Raw genomic sequence first — 22,055 nt, 5'->3', positions numbered from 1 at the left:
ATGGCCAATAAATGAGAATCAGAGTAGTTTGGGATTAAGGCTTTAAGACACGCTTTGGGTTTACTGACTAACATCTTATAGAGCTGGGCTGACTGGGTCCTGAGAAGTAAGAGATACTTTAATACATTAACTGATTTAATTATCACAGAAACCATAGAAAAGGAGAAAAAAAAACCCATAAAAATTCAATCTACTTATTTTGCAAATAGAAAAACACTCCTTCGGGTCCAAGAACCGTTTCTTTTGGCTTTGTATCTCAATCTGTCTAGCCTAGTACCTGGCATAAAGGCACACAGTGAGCACTTAAAAAGTACTTATTATTTCATAAAATTTCTTTCTATACAACACCATCATTCCCTGGTAGTGAAATGGCAGATATGGCGCTTGTGAAAAAATTTAACCCTCCCTGAAGGCACCTAGGTGGCAATAGAGTTAGACTTATTTAGAGTCAACAAGATCTGTCTTGAGATACTGGCAGGGTGACCCTGGGCAAGTCACAATTTGCCTGATTCCTCATCTGTAAAATGGGAATAACAACTACCTTGCGGGGTTGTTGTAAAGATAAAATGATGTAATATTATCAGTGTCCGGAACATAGTAGATATTATATTAATGTTTAATTCCTTTCCTTTATCAAATCTAAAGTGATGGCCAACTCACAGGAAGAATGGAATAGGCCTGAGAAATGCATCAGTGTCATTTGATAGGTGATCTTCTCTTTCAACTCATTAAGGATTTATATTTTGAGGGCTCTATGACTTAGGAAATGTATTGTGAGCTGGGACAAAATATGGCCCTCAGGGCATTTTCCAAAATGGGAGCTTCCTCATTAGTTCTCTTGCACCAGCTTGAATAACTTCAGCCCTAAAGAAAAGGGGAAATTTTCCCCTCTCAAAATCCTAGCTCTTTAATTTATTCTACAATCCCCTTTCCTACAGCATTTCCTGTCACACATGCATAGTCGGCCAAAGTGGACAAATCATTACACTACAGTGTGAGGAACTGAGAAGGGCCATGTGATACTCAATTAGAGTCACATTTTTAAAGTTTATTGTGAACTTAACAATCATGTATGTTTCAACATAAAAAGAACAGAAGAGAATTGTATATGAGATTGTGAATGTCCATTATGTCCAACTTGCTTTAAATATATAAATGATAAAATAATGAGAAATGACATGACATGGTGGAGAAGGAGCTAGCTTCCAAGTTAGGAAGAAGTGAATTCTTATCCTGTCTCTTAAGTTTTTGGCTGTGTGATAGTGGGCAGCTCTCACCAAGGCTAAACACTCTAAACAACTTTCTAAGACTGCACTGCAGGCACTAGGCCAAGCTACTTTGATAGAGGGAGTTTCTGTCATCTGGGAATTCCCTACATTGATGTAATCAATCCAATCCCAGGCCTATTAAACTAAACATCACAGTCTTAACGTTGCCTTTGCCTGTGTCCCCTTCTGAACTTTTGATGACTTCTATTTTTTGTATTTTTAAAATGTTTCATTGAAACTCTTTTACTTCCTTTTTGTAATGCATCGCTAGCATTACTCCCTCACACTCTATCAGTTCTCTCTCCAAACCAAAAGCCCTCCCTCATAGAAAGTATTATCAAACAAAACAAATTCATATGTTAGCCTTGACTGAAAATTACAGGCACATGTTACAAATTTATTTTGAATTGTCATTGGTTAGTCTATTCCTGCTATTCTCTAGTTCAGTACTTGGAGTCTTCTAGTTCCTTAATTCCAGGATGTTGGAAGTCATTCTGTTAATCCTTATTAGTTTATCTTTACTTCCCCTAAATTAAAGCTATACTTTGTCATTTTTCTTACTTTGATTTTTTACTTGGAGAGAAAATTCCTTCCCACTCTCAGATCAAAATTGCTGGTCTCACAGTCATCCAACTCAGTAACTTTGGATAGTATTCACAGAATTTCCCCAAATTAGCCTTTTTTCTTTTCTGAGACCACAATATTGTGTGTACATGCAAAATCTAGATTTTTATTGATATCTTCAGTTTTTATATCACCTAGCTATTTCCTTCTGTTGACAGTCATTGTGTTACTATTTTCTTGACTCTACTCACTTCACTTTATATCAACTGATATGTCTTTCTATGGATTGTCATTTTATAAAGTACAGAAATATTTCATTGCATTTATGTACCACAATTTGTTTATCCATTCCCTTAAGCAATGGGCATCTATTTTGTTTTCAATTCTTTGCTACCATGAAGAGTACTGCTATAAATATTTGTTGCTTATGGAGTCTTTATTTTAGTTAATGAAATTCTTGGACTATGGATATAGCAGTGTAATCTTTGGGGCAAAGGGTATTGACATTCAGTCACTTTATTTGCCTAAATGCAAACTTTATTCCAGAATGGTTGTTCCAATTCACAGCTCTTATCAACAACATATTTTTGTTTGTGTATTTCCATAACTCCCCCAATAATGGCTATTCCTATCTTTAGTCATTTTTGCCAATTTGTTGAGTATAAGGTAAAACCCAGAGTGGTTCTGGTTGACAGTTTTCTCATTATTAAAGATTTGAAATCATCTTTTGTGTAGTGGTTGATAGTTTACAATTCTTCTTTTGCAAAATATATGACAATAGGTAGCACAATGGATAGAATGCCAGGCCTGGAGTTCAGAAGATTCATCTCCCTGGGCTCAAATCCAGCCTCAGATACTTATAGCTGTATGATCCTGGGCAAGTCCCTTAACTCTGCCTCAGTTTCCTAATCTGTAAAATAAGTTGGAGAAGAAAATAGCAAACTACTTCATTATGTTTTCCAAGAAAACCCCAAATGGGATCGTGAAAAGTTAGATATGATTGAAATGACTTAACAGCAACAACAAAATGGGGAACATAATACCCTGATCCATTCTTTGAGTGGTACCTCTACATTTTTATCATCATCTTTATCATCATCTTGCTTCCTATTTTCCAATAACTTCTATTGTCCACATCCCTTCTGCTTCACTTCCATCAGTTGAGAGAACAATGATGCTGTTTTAGTTGTACATTACAATTTTTCAAATCTCTATCACTGCCTACATTCTACACAAGTATTGTTCACTTCCTCAGATAATTAATATTTTCTGAAGGACCATATTTGATCAACTGTGCCTCTCTCTGACTTCACTTCTCTAGTTCACACACATTTTGGGAGGAAAGGGAATTTTTCCAATAGTACAACAGGAAGAAAGGAAAAGCTCTCACAAATCCTTACCACTAGATCTATTATACTTCTGAAACAGGGCCAGACCACTCTAGGAAGCTGTTTCTTGCTGGGGAGAGAACACAGCTGGGGATGATTATGAAAGATGAGTTGACTCAGCAATAGAAATAGACAACTGCTGCCAGTAAAGAAAATGATGTGACACAATTACAAGGAGGGGAGTTATCCATGAGAAGGAGTTGCCCATAGCTAGTCAGGGATTTTTGCTTTTCCTTTGGGTGCCTCATGTGAGGCATAACATATGTGGGGCTCTTTGGTTTCTAACATCACACTGGGGATAAATGGAGAATATAATAATGCTGTCACATGCCCAGGAACATGAATTCTGTCCCTACAATGCACAAGAAAACCTGGAAGTAGAGTTATCCTCGTGTTTTCATCTTCAACAGGTAAAAAGAGAGATAGGGAGGGATCCAGAGCCAAAACCTAGATTCATTAGCCTTGTCTGGAAAAAGACTGACCAATTCAGGTTCATGTCCTGACTCCTGGCCTATCTAAGATTGTTAACAAAGACCAGCAGAACTCCCCTCTTTGGGTTCCTGCTCTTTCAGGAATAAAAAGAAATAACACTTTCCCCTATGTAAGTGTTCAAGATTTTTGTCACAGAGGAAGGGCACCAATCCACACACAGAATCCGTTAAGGATGACATCCTGGAAATAATAGTAGAATTCTTGGGAATGAAAGGTCCAAAAAATAGGTCCCAGATATAGAATAAAACAGAGCCACCTTTACAACCATCAGACTCTTTCTTGATATTGATTGAAATAGCTCTAATTTGATTTTTTTCTAGGCACAGGGTACTAGCTGACAGAAAGCATGGGTCAGAGTATGGCACTTAAAGGTTGCTTCGAGATTTCTGTTCATCTGCACCTTTCCTTCCTTGAGATATCTCAGCCATTATGGTTGTGGTGGCTGACAATTGACAGAAGAGTTAAGTCTAGCATAGTTGATCATCACATAATCTTACTGTTTCTTTTTATAAGTGACAATCTCCTCTAACAAGATCCTGTAGAAACTTGTTCCAGGTATCAGAATAGGATTAGGGAAGCAGTCTTAAAACAATATAATATCTCATTCATTCAGAGTCTACTTTCACAGATAATAGAGAAAAAATAGCTACTTCTCAATTCTTTTGCTTCATTACATTCTGGAAAGTACAGAAGGCAATAAATAAAGATAGCTATGTTTCTGGAGATCATGTTTATAGGAAAACTGGTTGAAGGAACTTGGAATGTTTAGCTTAGAGAAAAGAAAATATTAAGAAATAACAGTATTCTTCAAATATTTAAAGGGTTGTCATGTGGAAGAGAGATTAGATGTATTCTAATAAGGCAGAATATGCAAGGACTAATGTATACAAACTTCGGGGGGGGGGGGTAACCTCCATGAAGGTACTAAGTCATGTGTTCCTTAGTAAGCCTTTTTATGACCTTGAAAGATCCCCAAATCTGTTTCTATATAGGTAATTATTTTCTTGGAAATTAGAGCCAAAATAATATATGTGTGTGTGAAGGGGAGGGGGGGAGTGTTTGGAAGGGTTGGAGGATGGAAAAGGAGCCAGAATAATATCATAGGATTAAAGGTTTGTAGTTGGAAGGAACCTCAGAACTTATCGATTTCCATTCTTTGTAAAATATAACAACAATAATAGTAAAATTTCAGATGAGGAAATTGTTTTTAAATAACTTGATTAAATTAAACAGGTTAACACAGTCACAGAGTTAGGATTTGAACTCTGATTCACCTAGTTAGTCCACTATAGTATACTGCTGCTAAAAAAAACCTGACAATACTTCAGTGTAACACAGTGGTTTTTTTTATTCCTGGAGTTGAAAAGAAGGACTGACATTTTATGGTTTCATTTCATCATAGATTTAGGGATTAAAAGGAAGTCATCTAGAATAGAACTGTCATTTTATAGATAAGGAATCTGAACCCCAGAGCAATTAAGTGATTTGCCTGAATATAAAACAAGTACTAAATGGAAGACTCAAGTTTCAAAAGCCTCTAATCCAACTATTCTTCACTTTTATACAACTCAGTTCAACAAACATTTCAATATGTAAGGTAGTATACTGAGGACTGAGGGAAATACATGGTTTAGAAAAGAAACATTCTCATACTTCATGGAGTTTATAGATTAGTGGAGGGAGATGATAAAGAAATAACTAGAATACAAAATCTTGGAATCCCAGAACTCAGAGTTGGAAGGAACATATCCAGATCAACCACAGCCAAGCAGGAATCTTCTGTGACTATATGCCAAGTTCTATTCTAGCTTATGTTTAGAGATTTGCTAAGAGAGAAAAACACTATTACCTGAGGTAGCTTCCCTCTAATTATTTTAGACATTTCTAATTGTTTGGAAGTTTTTCTTTATTATGTACCTAGATATGATAGATGTATGAAAGAGTGATGATGTTAAAACCAATTGCTGTTGTTTGTCTTCATTCTGGAAGAGGACCAATGAATGATATCACAAGAGGAATATCTTGACTTGCTCAGGAATTGGATTCAAGAGAGACAGAGTTTAGAAAAGTCCTCAGCCTCACTTTTTCCTCCAGAATCATCAAAGTACAATGGCAAAAATGTCAAGATGACTGGTGATGACCCAGGATGCAGTGGGTGACTTTGGCTTTTCAAAATTAATCTCTTTCCCTGGTTTCAGTTTATCTGAGGCCATGCCCATTCAGCAGCTAAAGGCTAATAATAATTGAGACAAAAGATGGCTCAAGACCGGATATTATCAGAGAGAATCAAGGAAGACTTTTTGAAGGAATTTGGATTGGAATTCAAAAGCTAGGTAGGAATTCAAAATGTAAAATGATATATAATACAATAGAAATAAGTGAGATATAATAGAAAGAGCTTTGGCTCTGGAATGTGATCTGTGTCCAAATCCTAATGTTGACAAAGCGTATGTCCCTAACCAAATTTCTTACACTTTGATTTTGTTTTCTGTGTAATGAAGAGTCCCTTCCAGACCCCGATCTATGACTCTATGCAGCAAAACTATTCGGGCCAATAAGAATAGTATGAACTAACGTAGGAAAATCAAGATGATATTAGAGTATTAGAGGTCCTTGATCCCTTTAGGAGGACAAGGAAATGTGAATTTAATTTTTGACTTTTAGAAGGACATGTCCAGATCTACATAAAAATGAATGTGTTAATAGTATAAAGGATGGATTGGAAGGAGAGCAAATGGAGGCAAAAAACCTATCTTTTAGGAAGTTCTCACAACAGTAGGGTAGTGGAAATTAGAGTCAAAAGCACTGCCTCTCCCTTTCTGCCTAAAAACATGTCCTTTTCACTACATTTGCATCCTTATTTACTACTAAAGTCTCATCACATGGAGGGGGATTATGATGATTTTCTCACAACTGAATGAATACCAAATCATTGAAAAGGAAAATAGAAAACAATTCTTTTTAGGACCAAGCTAGATCAACATATAATTTTTAACATTAGGGATTCTGAGCTTTTGTTTTTACCTCATTCCTGGTCTTTGAAAGATGAACTACTTTTAAATTTGCAATGAAACAGAGATAGTCAGGGTGTAGCAGGGAAAAAAAAATGGCCATATAATGCAATTATTCAATATCTTGGTCCTCAAAACACAATTGAGCCCCTAACATCAACTAAAGCTTTAGTAGGAAATTAATAACTTAACCTACTCTTTCATTTGCTGGAAGAAAATGTCCATTCAATCCTGGTAACCATGGCTACTGGCCAAACATTCTCAGGGTTCAGCCATCTGCTTAAAAAGCATCACATTATCATGATTCTTTCTATCAGAAAAAAATGTTCTGCTGCTACTCATCAAAATCATTTTTAAAGATCCAGCCAGATATTTTTAATGTTTTTTTTTTTTTTTTGGATTGCTGCTATAAATCTGAAAGTCTATAAAGATTGTTGCAAAATACCCTATTTACAACCTACTTTAATACTATCATTCACATTTAGATGTTTTCTTGGGCATCTTCTCATTGGCAAATCACAAAGCTTCCCTACTGTAGAAGTACAATTTCAGGTAAACAAAACAAAAATACACACTGGATCTGCACTGAAAGTCCTTAGCCTCTCTTCTTCCTTTTTTCTTCGTGCATTTCTTTTGCCCATGGTATCTTTTCCCTAAAATGGCAGTAAGACACAGAGAATATCTGTGAGTCAAAAAAAGAGAAAGTGAAAGCAAGAGAGAGGACAGATGCCAATCAACTCTTTCTTCACCAAAACCTAATTTCCACTCTGTCTGAGCTGATCCTGAGAAACAAGAAGGAACAAAATGAGCAAACCAACATACTTTAAAGACTTCAGGAAAGGAAAGGATTTTTTTTTTTTTCTCTGAGGGATTGGGACCAAAAAAATGTTGATGGTGACCAGACTCTCCTAATACAATAGGAGAAAGCACTTAGACAAGGGCACTTTTCAAACAGAATTTGAGACATTGTCTGCCAAATCAATACTGATTAGATTTTTGTTGTATGTTCTGTTGCCGGGGAACCAGGAAAGATGCCAGAATAATAGTGTCCTATGAACTAGAAACCCATAGACCTGAGCTAGATTTACATTTTCTTTTCTTTATTCCTTTTTTCAGTAGCAACACTTAAGAGCTACAGGGTATTGAGGATTAGTGAACTGTTATCAAGATCAGGAAGACTTTGGTTCAAGTCCTGTATATAATGAAAGGTCTTCCAGATCTAGATCTATGATTCTTGCAGCAAAAGTATGGAGATCAGGAGAAATAATATGAGCTAAAATGGGAAAAACAAAAACAGATTGTAGAGGTCCTTAATGACTTATAAAAGGCAAAGCAATTTGAACTTAATTTCATAGGCATTATGGAGTCTTTGAAAATTTTTGACTAGCCTTGAACTTTTGTTACCCCAAGCAACTTTCTAAGGTTACAGTGACCCTTTATTTTGTTGTTCATTATTGACCCCATTTGGGGTTTTCTTGGCAAAGATACTGGAGTTTGACATTTCTTTCTCTAGTTCATTTTACAGATGAGGAAACTGAAGCAAACAAGATTAAGTGACTTTCCCACGGTCACATAGCTAGACTTGAATTTATATAATGAGCATTCCTAAGTCCAGGACCAGCATTCTAATCACTGCTCCACCTGGTTACTTTTTATAGATTCTAATACTAAATAAGCAAAACCAAGACCTACTTAGAGTAAAGAACTGAGTGGGAAAAGGGTGGGAGGAAGCCTGAGTAGGAAGGGATGTGGGTTGGAGCAGCTACTTTGTTCTTGTTTAGAAGGGAATTCCACATTAGAATTCTAGCCAGTGATGAAGCTGCAGGTCCTATAAGCAACTCTCTCCCTCTAACCCCATGCCTCATGGAAAGTTCTGTTCTCATGTTCAATATATCAGTTTCATAAGAAATCAAAAGACTTTTATTGTAGTCTCAATTCTAATACCAACTGGTTGTAGAACTTTGGAGAAATCACCCATCTTCAAGAGGCTTGAGCTTTTAAGGTCATTTTCAGGAGGCTTGGTTTATTCTCTGTAGTCTGACTTTTCTGGGCCTCAATTTTTTCATTAGCCAAATCGGGAGGGGGGTTAAATAGTCCCTTTAAATCCCACCCTATTATTTATCCTCTAGAATTTCAGTTTCTTCTGGAAAACAGGGATAATAATACCTGCCCCACCTATATCACAGAATTGTTGAGAAGATCAAATGAAGTAAGATAAGCCAAAAGTTTTGAAAATCTAAAAACCTAATGAAAATGAAGGATGGCGAGGCAGCCAGGTGGTGCAGTAGATAGTGCACCAGCCCTGAAGTCAGAAAGACCTGGGTTTAAATCTGGGTTTAATGCTTTCTAGCTGTGTGACGCTAGGCAAGTCATTTAATCCCAAATGCCTCAGCAAAAAGAAAAAAGAAAAAGAAAACAAAGGATGGAACCATAATAATAAATAAGATAAGGTTGAAGATCCCCTTTCAAAGATTCTTAACCTATATAATAAATATAAATATAAAAAACAGTCCATCAACTTGTTTTTAAAACTATTTTTGCATTTGATACTTAGTACTTAATATTTTGATAATTTAATTTCAACATAATTGAAAATATAAAATTTATATAATTGATTTTCTTTGTTACCTTTAGCATATGTATTTTATTTTCTGCATTTAAGAACATTCTTCTGAGAAGGGGTTCAAAGATTTTATCAGGTTTGCCAAGGGTTACAGGACATTAAAAAAAAAAGATTAAGAAACCCTAACCTCTTTCTTTATCGAATGTACCACTGTAAGGAAGAATTCATGTATAGAAGGGATAAATTTATTTTGGTTTTTGTTTTGCTATTACTCTGTTTTTTTTTTTTTCAGTCACTCTTTGTTGACTACATTTGGATTTTTCTTGGTAAAAGTACTGAAATAGTTTGCCATTTCCTTCTCCAGCTCATTTGACAGAGGAAGAAACTGAAGCAAACAAGGTTAAGTGACTTGTCCAGGTCACACAGCTAGTAAATGTCTGAGACCAAATTTGAACTGAGGGAGATGATTCTTCCTTCCTCCAGGCTTGGCACTCTATCCATTAAGTCACCTAGCTGCCCCCATACAAGATTACAGAATCACAGATAAGGATAGTTCTGTTTATTTGATAATAATAACATGATATAGCATATTAAGATTGGCAAGATACTTTTATGTTAACTCCTCTCATGTTATCTCACAACAACCCTGTGAAATGACTGCTATTATTATCTCCCTTTTACAGATGAGGAAACTGAGGTGCAAGCAGGCTGTGCCTCACGTAGAGAGACTAAATTGGGACTAACAGTATTAGATCATCCTGACTTTAGGTCTACTTACTAGGTACTTAACCATGTTTTTTTTTTTTGTTTTGTTTTGTTTTGTTTTGTTTTAAATAACTTTTTATTGACAGAACCCATGCCAGGGTAATTTTTTTACAGCATTATCCCTTGCACTCACTTCTGTTCCGATTTTCCCCTCCCTCCCTCCACCCCCACCCCCAGATGGCAAGCAGTCCTTTACATGTTGAATAGGTTACAGTATATCCTAGATACAATATATGTGTGCAGAACCGAACAGTTCTCTTGTTGCACAGGGAGAATTGGATTCAGAAGGTATAAATAACCTGGGAAGAAAAACAAAAATGCAAGCAGTTTATATTCATTTCCCAGTGTTCTTTCTTTGGGTGTAGCTGCTTATGTCCATCATTGATCAATTGAAACTGAATTAGCTCTCTTTATCGAAGAGATCCACTTCCATCAGAATACATCCTCAAACAGTATCATTGTTGAGGTATATAATGATCTCCTGGTTCTGCTCATTTCACTTAGCATCAGTTCATGTAAGTCTCGCCAGTCCTCTCTGTATTCCTCCTGCTGGTCATTCTTTACAGAACAATAATATTCCATAACATTCATATACCACAATTTACCCAACCATTCTCCAATTGATGGGCATCCATTCATTTTCCAGCTCCTAGCCTGGAAAATTTACTAATAAGAGCCTTGCATTTAGATTTTTAGAATCCACACACTTCTCTTTCTTCCTACTCTCTTTTCCTTTTTCCTGCAAAGAAGTAAAAAGGCCTAGAGTAAGAATTATTAATGATTTTAGGAAAAAGCTTGCAGACCTGATGGTAGCAAAGAGATCTAAAACTTTCTTGCTGCTGTATAAAATGCGTCCTCCCCCACCTTTGGGGCTGCCAAACAGGGCTGCCACAAACATTTTGGCACATACAGGTCCTTTTCCCTTCTTTAGTATCTCTTTGGGGTATAAGCCCAGTAGAAACACTGCTGGATCAAAGGGTATGCACAGTTTGATAACTTTTTGAGCATAGCTCCAAATTGCTCTCCAGAATGGCTGGAGGTGTTCACAATTCCAACAACAATGTATCAGTGTTCCTGTTTTCCCACATCCCCTCCAACATTCCACATTATCTTTCCCTGTCACTCTAGCCAATCTGACAGATGTGTAGTGCTAACCATGTTTTTACAAAATGTTTTTAAGGTGGGGGAGGACGCATTTTATACAACAGCAAGAAAGTTTTAGATCTCTTTGCTACCATCAGGTCTGCAAGCTTTTTCCTAAAATCATTAATAATTCTTACTCTAGGCCTTTTTACTTCTTTGCAGGAAAAAGGAAAAGAGAGTAGGAAGAAAGAGAAGTGTGTGGATTCTAAAAATCTAAATGCAAGGCTCTTATTAGTAAATTTTATGAGAAATTTCTGACTTTCAAAGGGCCCATTCCACATAACCTGTACTTAATTATCATCTCTACACTTTATATTTCTGTGCTTATTATTTCTGTACCTGGCAATTAATGAATGATTAATAAATGTTTATTGACTGGCTGACTATCTATAATAGGAGCTAATCTGTGCTCCATGCATCACATTACTTAGTGTTTATTGTTAGAAATTCCCAACTTAAAAACCTTGGTTCCCAAACAAAAATCCCAAGCCCTACGGAATTCTGGATTTTCCCCATGTCAGCACAGGGGGAAATTTTGCAAAACATACTTTTCCATGTCTTCCACTAAAAGGCAGAGAAAATGCATGTGGCCCTGTGAGATTCTGCTTGATGGAAATCAGTGAACATACACCTCCACGAAAAAGATTTTTTTGTGTGACGTTACTCTGAATAGATCAGAGCGCAGGTGCATTTTCCCTGCCCACCTACGATAGTCCCCAGAAGGCAAAGATACTATTTAAATGAGTAAGAAGCAGCTAGGGAGCATAAAGAGAAAATGGAATTTATGAGAATAGTTACCACAACTTTTTGCACTTTTGCAGTTGTTGGAAGAAAGTGGTGTTAAACTGGATGAGCTAAGTGGGTGGGACAAGGGTGGGAGGATCCGAGAAAGCAGAATAAATAGTTTGGTGAATGGAGTAGGTGGTAATGGTGTCTCCCCAGAAACAAAAGCTCCTACCGGAACAAAGTTCTTTTAACCGACCCTAAAGTAATTTGCAAAGATCTACCCCCGCTTTCATATGCAAATCAAGAGCCGAGAGGGTTGGGCTGGGCTGCTCTGGGGTTGGGCTAGCTCTCAGCTTGTAGCCGAGTAACCAGTTTCCGAGAGCTCAGTGCACTAAAGCACACGTAGCACGTAGTTGAGAGGAGAGCTTTGCCATCCGATGCCGAAGCTGGGGGGGTGGGAATGGACTGGAGACAGAATTGGAGAACAACTCTTAATTAAACCACATGTCTTCTTTGGAGACTCGACAAGCAAACGCAGCTGAGAACCTGTCCCAATGCAAGATCTTCCAGAAAAGTAAGTTGGAGGCTGGGTGACTTACGGGTTTCAGCAACCGATCAGTGCTCAGTCCCTGAAGAGGGATTCTTTTTCCCCCCTGAGGAATCAAAAGAATGAACTTTGGGAAATATTATCTTTTTGTCATTCCTGTGCTGAGCGTGGCCCTCTTTGTCCTACTATACAATCATCAACTCTATCAACCAAAGAGCTATCAGCGGTTAAATGTATCTAGTGAGCGATATTCTCTCTCCCAATCCTGTAATGCCGTCATAGAAGGGAGGCCAACATTTGCGTGGGAGAAAGTATTAATGCCTTCTTTTGGAAGTCTCTCCTGTAAGGAGTACTTGCTCCAAAGTCACTACATAACAGCTCCCTTGTCGAAAGAAGAAGCCCAGTTTCCTTTAGCCTATGTAATGGTCATACATAAAGATTTTGAAACCTTTGAGAGGCTTTTCAGGGCTGTTTACATGCCCCAAAATGTTTATTGTATTCATGTGGATGAGAAGGCAACTCCTGAATTTAAAGGTGCTGTGGAGTGGCTGGTGGGCTGCTTCTCCAATGCTTTTCTTGCCTCCAAGATGGAGCCAGTTGTCTATGGTGGAATATCCAGGCTCCAGGCTGACCTGAATTGCATGAAAGACCTTGTCGTTTCTGAAGTTCAGTGGAAATATATTATTAACACTTGTGGGCAAGATTTCCCTCTGAAAACCAATAAGGAAATAATCCAGCATCTGAAAGGATTTAAAGGGAAAAATATCACTCCGGGGGTACTGCCTCCTGCACATGCTATTGAAAGGACTAAATATGTCTTCAAAGAATATATGAGTCCTCAAGCTTCATATATGCAAAAAACCAAAATTTTAAAATCCTTACCTCCCCATCAACTAGTAATTTACTTTGGTTCAGCTTATGTGGCTCTTACGAGGGAGTTTGTCAACTTTGTTCTCCAAGACCATCGGGCCATTGATTTACTGCAGTGGTCTAAGGACACCTACAGCCCTGATGAGCATTTCTGGGTGACACTCAATCGGATCTCTGGTAGGTGTGATTTTTAAATTCTGCATGCAGACCACTGATTTCCTGGTGCTCTAGTCATAATTTATGAATGTCTTTAAAAAACATAAGTAGGAAAAATCTTTTGGTTCTCAGGACATTTTAAGCATGATTTTATATATTCACCTGTGAATGTTATATGACTATGTAGGCATCAGATGCAGAGAATTATATATGATATACAACTGAAGGAAATCCTTAGAAAGATGTAATAGATTGTACAGGTCAAATTTAATGGTGGTACTTTTCAAGGCTATTCTCATTGTTTAGAGTTCTCAAAATTACTTAATTTTTATGAGTTGTGATTATGAAGTAATAAGATTAACATTTTCAGCAAATGTGAATTTAAAATTCCACTTTTGGTCCAAAGGTGTCCATCAAATTGGAAAGCTCTGTACTTCTTCCAATAGGTTGCTGTTGCTCAGGGGAAAAAATTAACTCTTTACAGTTACTTTTATAAACCAGATTACCAGTCAAACAAAAAAACCTTTTTCACTATTTTATAATCATAACATTCATTATTTTTAAGGAACTGAAGGGCTTTGCCTTGATCATTATTGGGAAGGCCCCATTTATTTAGTCTTAAAGCCCTATATAATGCCAGTTTTTGTTATTATCTTTAACTGCTTTGTTACTTTGTTTAAAATTTTTATCCCCTAATCTAGTAAAGGATTTGAGTAACTTTATCCAAAGTTATATGGTTCCTATGTATCTTAAAAATTTGAACCCTTGTCTTTGGCCCCAAAACCAGATTATCTACTCCACCCCATCGCTTCTCCAAAAGTTCCCATTCATAAGAGCCCCAAGTATCTTTATTTCAGCACTTCCTTTTCCTCCATGTATGAGGTGACCTCAAAATGACTAAGCCAAACTCTTTTCTAATATCTACAACTTTCAGTTTAAGATGGGGAAATTTTACCTTGATATTTTATTCAAATCAGTAAATTTAGCAGACGAGGCAAGGGTGCTAAATATTTGGCTTTAAAGACAAAAATGTGCTTGACAGAATCATAATAGTTTGGAAACATTTACTTTTGGCTTGCCTCCAGATGACTAAAAAAATTTTTTTTTAGAAATTCTGTCTTTCAGACTCTATCTTTTTGTAGTATCGAATCTTCTCAAATGATTATAACTGACTTGCCAAAGTCCCAAATATTGCTTTTGATGGCAGGAAAAAGACTTTGTTTTAAGATCTTTGTTCTAAGCACTGATTATATTTCTACAACTATGTATGCTCCTATGTATGCAATGGAAAGTTAGTGAGTTATAGGAATAATTGCTTGCTTACACATTTGTGTTTTCACATAGTGAGCACTTAATAAATGTTTATTACTTGATTGGTAGGTGGTCCCATATTGCCCCAGAGAAGATGTTTATCTCTCACTGTGACTCTCTTTCCCTGTCTTTCTGTTTCTCCTCTCTCCCTTTTTTCACATGTCTTTGTCTCTGTCTCCTTCCTCCACCTCCCTCCCTTCCTCCCACCTGTTTGTTTTAATCACAGGTCTTTTTTTTTTTTTTAATGTAGTATCACCAGAACATTTGATTGTTATTTGAAACTTCCTTTCTACCTTAGAGTAGACACAAAGTAGCCCTATATTTGCCTGCCTCTGAAAATACAACAGAAACATGAGTTTTTTGTTTGTCTGTTTTTATGGATGATATCTGAATTTCTCTTAGGAAAGGAACTGATATAGTTGGGCCTAGGTAACTAAGGAACAATGAAATTCATATGGTTGTAAGGAATGTGGTTTCATTAGACATCACTGTCAGCTATTGCTCCGACCAAACCTAGGAACCACTCCAGCACTTCTGAGTAGGGACTGATTCATAATTCATTTTTATGTATTGTACATCTAAAGCAATCTCTAGGCCATATCTCTGGGAGGAGAAATGAAAGAGAAAAAAAAAATAAGAGAATGGGAGTAAGGAGAGGTTTAGCTTCACCCTCCCCTTTTAATTACAAAAACAGGCTAACTTTCTGAAGGGGCTAACTTTCTGCCTTTCTGTGTATCTCCAGCCTTTAACTCTGAGCTTATCATCCTGTAAACATTGTATTACTTGTTGATTGATTAATTGGATTGAATTGGTTGTGAGAAAAACTGGAGGATTAGTTAGTATATGTATGCTCAGGCATCATTGCCACTGTACCAAATTTGTGAGCTATGATTGCCACAAAAAGAGCTTCAGTGAAGAGGTTTGATAAAACAATGCTGGGGATGTCCCATAGTCTGAGTCCTTCCCTCCTTCTGGAGAAGTGTCCTCCTATCTTGTAAATGGATTTGTGTTGCCAAGAGAAATGAGTGATCCCTGTTTGGGAGGGGTTAGAGAGCTATAAGGAAACACTAAGGCTAGTGTCTGGTACAAAAAATAAGACTGTACTTATTATAAAGGGAAATAAAACAAAGTGTCTCCAAGGAGATTGTTTTTCTTACATGAGAATAGAATTATTGTTGGGGATTTTTTCTTTAAAATACAACAAACCAAAAACGAACAACCTATTACTACCAACAACTTTGTTGTTAATTAAATTTGGTTTCAGTTTTAAACCATATTGTTAAGCATTATTTACTTAATAGGTACATTATGTGATACTCCTTAAGCAAAGTTTACTTTTAGAAACATAACTTTGGTATACAGTGACCCTGATTAAATATTGTCCTTAACTAAAATCAGTAAACTTAAATAAAACTTTCTCATTAAAAGAACATCAAAGAATAGGCCTTCAAATATTATTTACTCTCCTTCTCACCTCTACCTCCTAGTCCATCAGGTTTTCCTTCAGGATTCAGCTCAAAATTCCGCTTGCATAAAATTGTTCCCAGTTTATTTCCCACCTGCCTCTCCTACTGCTTAGCCTTCCCCTCTGAGATCACCTTCCATTTTATGATATATATATATATCGCTTATGTATATAGCTGTTGGCAAGTTATCTCCATCATTAAAATACTTCCTGCTTGTTCTTTGGGATTTGGTTTTTTTTGTAACTTTGGTGCTTAGTACAATGTCTGGCACATGGTAATAGATTCTTAATAAATGCTTTTTCATTGATAACAAATGCTACATAGAGCATTTGAATGTTGATGTACATTAACACATTTGTTTTTAAATGATTTGTGTTAGAAGAAGAAAGTTCCGATTCTGGAAGCAAAAAAGTTCAAATCATGCCTCTGATATTAAGTTTGTGACCATAAGCAAGAATTCATTTAACTTCCCGGGGTTTTAGTTTTCTCATTTGTAAAATTAAGGAATTGAACTGGGTAGCTGTCCTGTGTCTGTATGTGACTGTCATCAGAGAATTCTACTAGGAGCATTTCTCTTTTTTTAATTAAACAACATGAAGAAGGCTAAGAAACTGCTAAATTTAGCTTTAATGAAGTCATTTATTCATATTTTGAAAAGCATCTGAATTCAGAACCAAATGATTTTAGTCATTTCAACAAACACCTATAAAGCATGTTCATAGGCCAGTTCCTAGGACTACAAAGAGTACCCCTTGGTTATAATCATTGACATGTATTTGGGTTTCTAGAGTACATTGTATGTTATCTAATGAGATAACTAATGAGCCTTGTAGGACATATTATTAATATCTTGCTATTAAGATGAGGGATTGTTGATAGAAATTTGGAAATGGGATTTTTAGAAAGAGAAGATATATATATATATATATATATATATATATATATTTTTTTTTTTTTTCCTGAGGCAATTGGGGTTAAGTGCCTTGCCCAGGGTCACATAACTAGGAAGTGTTAAGTGTCTAAGGCCAGATTTGAATTCAGGTCCTCCTGACTTCAGGGCTGGTGCTCTATCCACTGTACCAACTAGCTGCCCCTATGAGAAAAACTTTTAAAAGATCACCCAATCCAAAATAAATGATAATTTTAAAAATTGTGTCAGAAACTGCTAAGAATTTAGGATGTAAATATTAACAGAAAGACACCCCTGCTCTTCTGGAACTTGTTTTCTGACAGTGAAAGATAGCTCATTAAAAGGAGCTAGAAAGTAGAGATTGTCTGTAGGCAAACGAGGATGAAGAATGAATGTCCTGAAAAAAATGGACATTTTGACAGAAATTTCTCAATAGGAGGGGGACTGTACAGGATCAGAGGGAGAAGAAGACTCACATGTAGTAGAAAAGTTTGAAAAATGGGTGAAACGTGGCTGATCTAAATCCTTCCTCAAAATTGTTTGGAATTTAAGAGAGATAAATTTGGGGAAAGAGAAGTGATATGTTCCTGCTATTTGCTCAAGGGCCCACAGCTATTATTAAGTTGCAGAGTTGGGACTCAAAACTGAAGTCTCTAAATTTCAAATCCATCAAACCATATCATCTCTGTCCCCTTCCAAAAGGTCAATTTATATTTATTTTTTTAATTGAATAAAACTGTATTTGAAATTGGGAACATATGAATTGACAAAATTATTTCAGATTTTACAAAGATATCCTTTTTTAAAATATAGTTTGTGTAGCACTCTGATTTTATTTATTTTTTATTATAGCTTTTTATTTACAAGATATATGCATGGATAATTTTTCAGCATTGACGATTGCAAAACCCAAAAGGTCAATTTATAAACATTTATTATAGTTTACTAAGTGCCAAGTATTCTGCTGAACTCTGGGAATACAACAGAATGAGAAAAACTCAGGCCCGTACCTTCAAGAACTCTCATTCCAAAAGAGAAGATCATATGCAAATAATTGTGTACCTACAACATATTCAGTATAAATGAAAGATGAATCTTATCTCTGATGAATCCCATACAAAAAAGAGACAAAACACATATCCAGGCACAAAAACCATGTCTATATAAGCAGCTGATATTGCCAAATATAACAGTGAATTGCTATTAGTGATCACTTGGGAATTACAAAAGGTAAATTTTTGTCACCCTTTTATCTTGCACTATCACTCAGATTAGTGTTAGTGCTCTCATGCATATGCGCACATGTCTTGTGTGTGTGTGTATACATGCATAGTAAAATTGGAGGTTGTAAGAGGGAAAGGGAAATGGGTATATGAGGTACTAGGAAAGGCTTCTTATAGAAGATGGGATTTGAGAAAAAACAATTTTAAAGCTTTTTCCTATTTATACAGGGTGTGAAGTCCTGAACACATTATTACCACTACCACTAGCACCTTCACCTCCACCCCTAATGAATTTCAGTGGTTCTCAATTACTTCCAGTATCAAATAGAAAGACATTAATATTTGTCATTTAAGACTCTTTACCACCTAGCCTCTTCTAGTCTTCTTATATTATTCCCCTCTATGCACTCTGCAATTTAGCCATACTAGTTGTCTTGTTATTTCTCACACCTGATGCTCAATTTCCCTTCTCTGTGCCTTTGGCAGAAATGCCTTCTCTTGTTGTAATCTACTCCTACTTGTACTCCTACCCTTGTAATTTCTGATTTCATTCAAGATTTGATTCAAATTTCACCTTCTGCAAGATTCCTTTCTTGGTCTACTCAGATACTCTTTCGCTATTATCTTGTTTATGCTTTGTATGACATCCGGGTAATAGAATGGGTAGAGTGCTAGGTTTGAAGTCATAAAGACCCAAGTTCAAATTCAAAGTCAGACACTTAACTAGCTGTGTGATCTTAACAAGTCATTTAACCTCCTCATCAGTTTCCCCAACTGTACAAATAGGAATGATAATAACACCCACTTCAGGTGGGCTATTGAAAGGATCAAATTAAATATTTGTAAAGCACTTCGCACAACATATAGCACTTAGTATACATTTAAATGCCAGTTCCCTTCCCCTTAGTGATTTTGTAGATAACAATTTATGTATTTAGTCTAGCTCAAATTAAGCTCTTTGAGGTCAGGAATGGTTTGTCTTTGTGTTCCCAGCACTTAGCTCTGTACCTGGAACATAGCAAGTGATTAATGAATTATAGGAATATGGATTTAGAGTTAGAAGGAATCTTCAAAATCATTTGATCTAATCTCTTCATTTTGCAAATGAAGAAAATCTCAGAGAAGCTAAAAGGGCAAATCATTTTTTAAAAGTTTTAACTCTAGCTCATGACAGCTTTTATTTCTTATGTGATTTTCTTTTACATAAATAATTTGGACACATTTGTCTTTCCTTATCCTATTTCCTCTTCTCTTCCTTCTTATTCTCCTTTATCATTTCTCTCTTTGCATCTCCCCCACTCCTCTCCCTATCTTTCCCTATCCTTTCTTTTCTCTCAGTAACATTTAAAATCCCAAAGAAAGAGGTTGGGAAGCAAATCTATACTAGAGAAAATTTAATTCTATGTAAGATTCCAATCAGCTCAGGGTTTTTTGTTTCATTTTGTTTGGTTTTATTTTTTCCTTTTTCTTAAGAGCAAAGTACTTTATTAAGGATCAATACAAAGTGGTGTTTGTGCTTGGACTATGTCCCAGTCTACTCTGTAGCATGTGCTTGTGTGATGCAATAAGAGCATTTTGTTCCATGTCTAGAGGGTTTGTAATGTATTCCTTATTTTTCCTTATTAGGAATGAACAAGACCACAAATTCCTCACCAGTTTCTACTCTCTTAGCTAAGAAGAATAATAGGAAGCATTTATATAGCTCTTTTAGGTTTACAGTGTACTTTATAAAAAAGTACTTTTTTACTTTTTAAAACTCTGAAAGTTGGTGCTATTATCTCCATTTTATAGGTTTGGAAACTGCAGCTGAGAAGATAAGTAGTTTGCTGACGGTCACACAACTAGCTAAGTTTCTGAGGCCAAATTTGAATTCAGATCTGTTTGACTTCAGAATCAACACTATCCACTGCTACTCCTAACTATCTTTATCTTGTTTGCTTTAGCACATCTAAAGCATCCAAATTTATACTAAAGGGAAAAAACTAAAATTTTTCATTAGAAGGCAGTGCTGTGTATTTAAAAAGCCAACTGGATTGAAGAAGATCAAGGATGTGATGGTTGATTTTTGTACTTTACTTGCCATGTGAACTTGGGTAAATTGGTTATTCCCTGTGCCTCATTTTTCTCATCTATAAAATGAGTAGGTTGAATTCTTATGTTTTTTCCCCTGTTCTAACATTCTGGGGTTTTTTATGATAATTAAATCAGTTAAAATATTTGAGGATCTCTTACTACTCAGCATTCATTAGATAGTAAATCCAATGTCTCAATACCTTAAGCCAAAACCACTCTGATTCTCATGGATTGGCCACCCATAGGTTTCAAGCCAAGTCCCAATTGATTGTTGTTTGGGTCTTGATTGACTCAGATTGAATGTAAATAGCAGTCAGTTCTATTTTAGCCCAAAACCCTGAGGATCTTTTTTTTTTTTTGGACTAAGTGACAGAAGAGATTCTTTGCCTTAATTGCTATTTAGCCTTAATCACTGTTATAGTCTCAATCAAACTGAGACCTGTTGAAGACCTTTGCTTAAAAAGGCCAAGGTCTTTGCATCCAGGATCATCTGCAGTTGTCCTCCTCTATATCTGGCCACTGGATCCAGATGACTCTGGAGGGGAAGGTGAAGCAGGTGACCTTTCATAGTCCTTCCTCACTTCAATCCAATTCACTTGCATGTCATGACATCACTTCCCTAATGTCATGATCCTCTCAAAGCACAAACAACAATTATAATATAACATCACCAAAAGATCTCACTGTTTTGGTTTATTTAGCTCACTCATCTTCTTCCATGGTTTTGGCTCAAGACTTTCTTTGATTTCCACTTTAAGATTTAATTTTGTTAGAAACACATGACACTAAAAATCAGATATCTAGGAAAATTTATTAAAGAAGAATCTTAAAGAATCCATTTTAATGTTTCTGGCCAGAAGTGGCTCCACTCCTCTTTGGGAAAAGAGAGTGCTAAGCACAGAAATGCGAGAAAATTTATACTTGTTACCTTGGCACAGTCCTTCCCTTCAGAGACCAGATTGGTCCATTCTCTTCTGGATTACAATCTTTTTGATACCGCCACTATATGTTTTCCCTTAAATATGTATAAGCATGTCCTCTCTCCCTCGTCAAACATCCCAGTGTGTGAAAACTCCTCCTACAGGATATGTTGTTTAATATTCAATTAGCTATTAAGCAGATGCAGTACCAATTTGATCAAGTCAGATTATTGACTTCAACCAGTTTGAGCTGTGTCATCTATTATCTTAAGCTTGTGGTTTTCTGAAAAGTTTTTTGATTGGCTGAATCTGCCTGTGCCATCCTAGCTCCCCAGTTCCTTGTTTGCTCAAGGCTTCTGAGAGATTAAAATTTAATTGTTATGTGAAAACGTAACCTTCTTTAATTTCTTACATTCTGAAAACCTATTGGTCAGTGGTACTTATTATCTTACAATACCACAAAGCTTGCAACATTCTGTGAAATCTAACTTTTCAGTATTTCTCACTTCAATCTTGTACTACTTCAGTCTTGAAAGGGGTATAGAGTTGAATCATCCTACAGGGTAAACTCTTAAGAATCTTATTTCTTAAATATATGCATCTAGCTACAGATAGATGACTATACCAAATATTCATTTATCTATTTATTTAGGATATAA

General features: G+C 36.2%; 1 protein-coding gene across 3 annotated transcripts in view; it reads left to right on the top strand.

The window, feature by feature from the left end:
* The window catches only part of LOC127544181 (N-acetyllactosaminide beta-1,6-N-acetylglucosaminyl-transferase-like), a 127,037-nt gene that overhangs the window by 63,244 nt on the left and 41,738 nt on the right, over positions 1-22,055 (top strand). Inside the window, exon 1 of one of the 3 annotated variants that reach the window (XM_051970703.1) lies at positions 12,298-13,514. The exons of the other annotated variants lie outside the window; for them this stretch is intronic. Coding sequence (XP_051826663.1) covers positions 12,590-13,514 — 925 coding nt within the window. The 5' untranslated portion in view covers positions 12,298-12,589. Of the gene's footprint in view, positions 1-12,297; positions 13,515-22,055 lie in introns of those variants that run through there. 3 annotated transcript variants of the gene reach the window in all.

Source organism: Antechinus flavipes, chromosome 1 (assembly GCF_016432865.1).
Source record: "Antechinus flavipes isolate AdamAnt ecotype Samford, QLD, Australia chromosome 1, AdamAnt_v2, whole genome shotgun sequence".
Taxonomy (NCBI): domain Eukaryota; kingdom Metazoa; phylum Chordata; class Mammalia; order Dasyuromorphia; family Dasyuridae; genus Antechinus; species Antechinus flavipes.
Note: the sequence above shows the minus strand (reverse complement) of the source record. Positions and strands in the feature narration are given on the sequence as shown.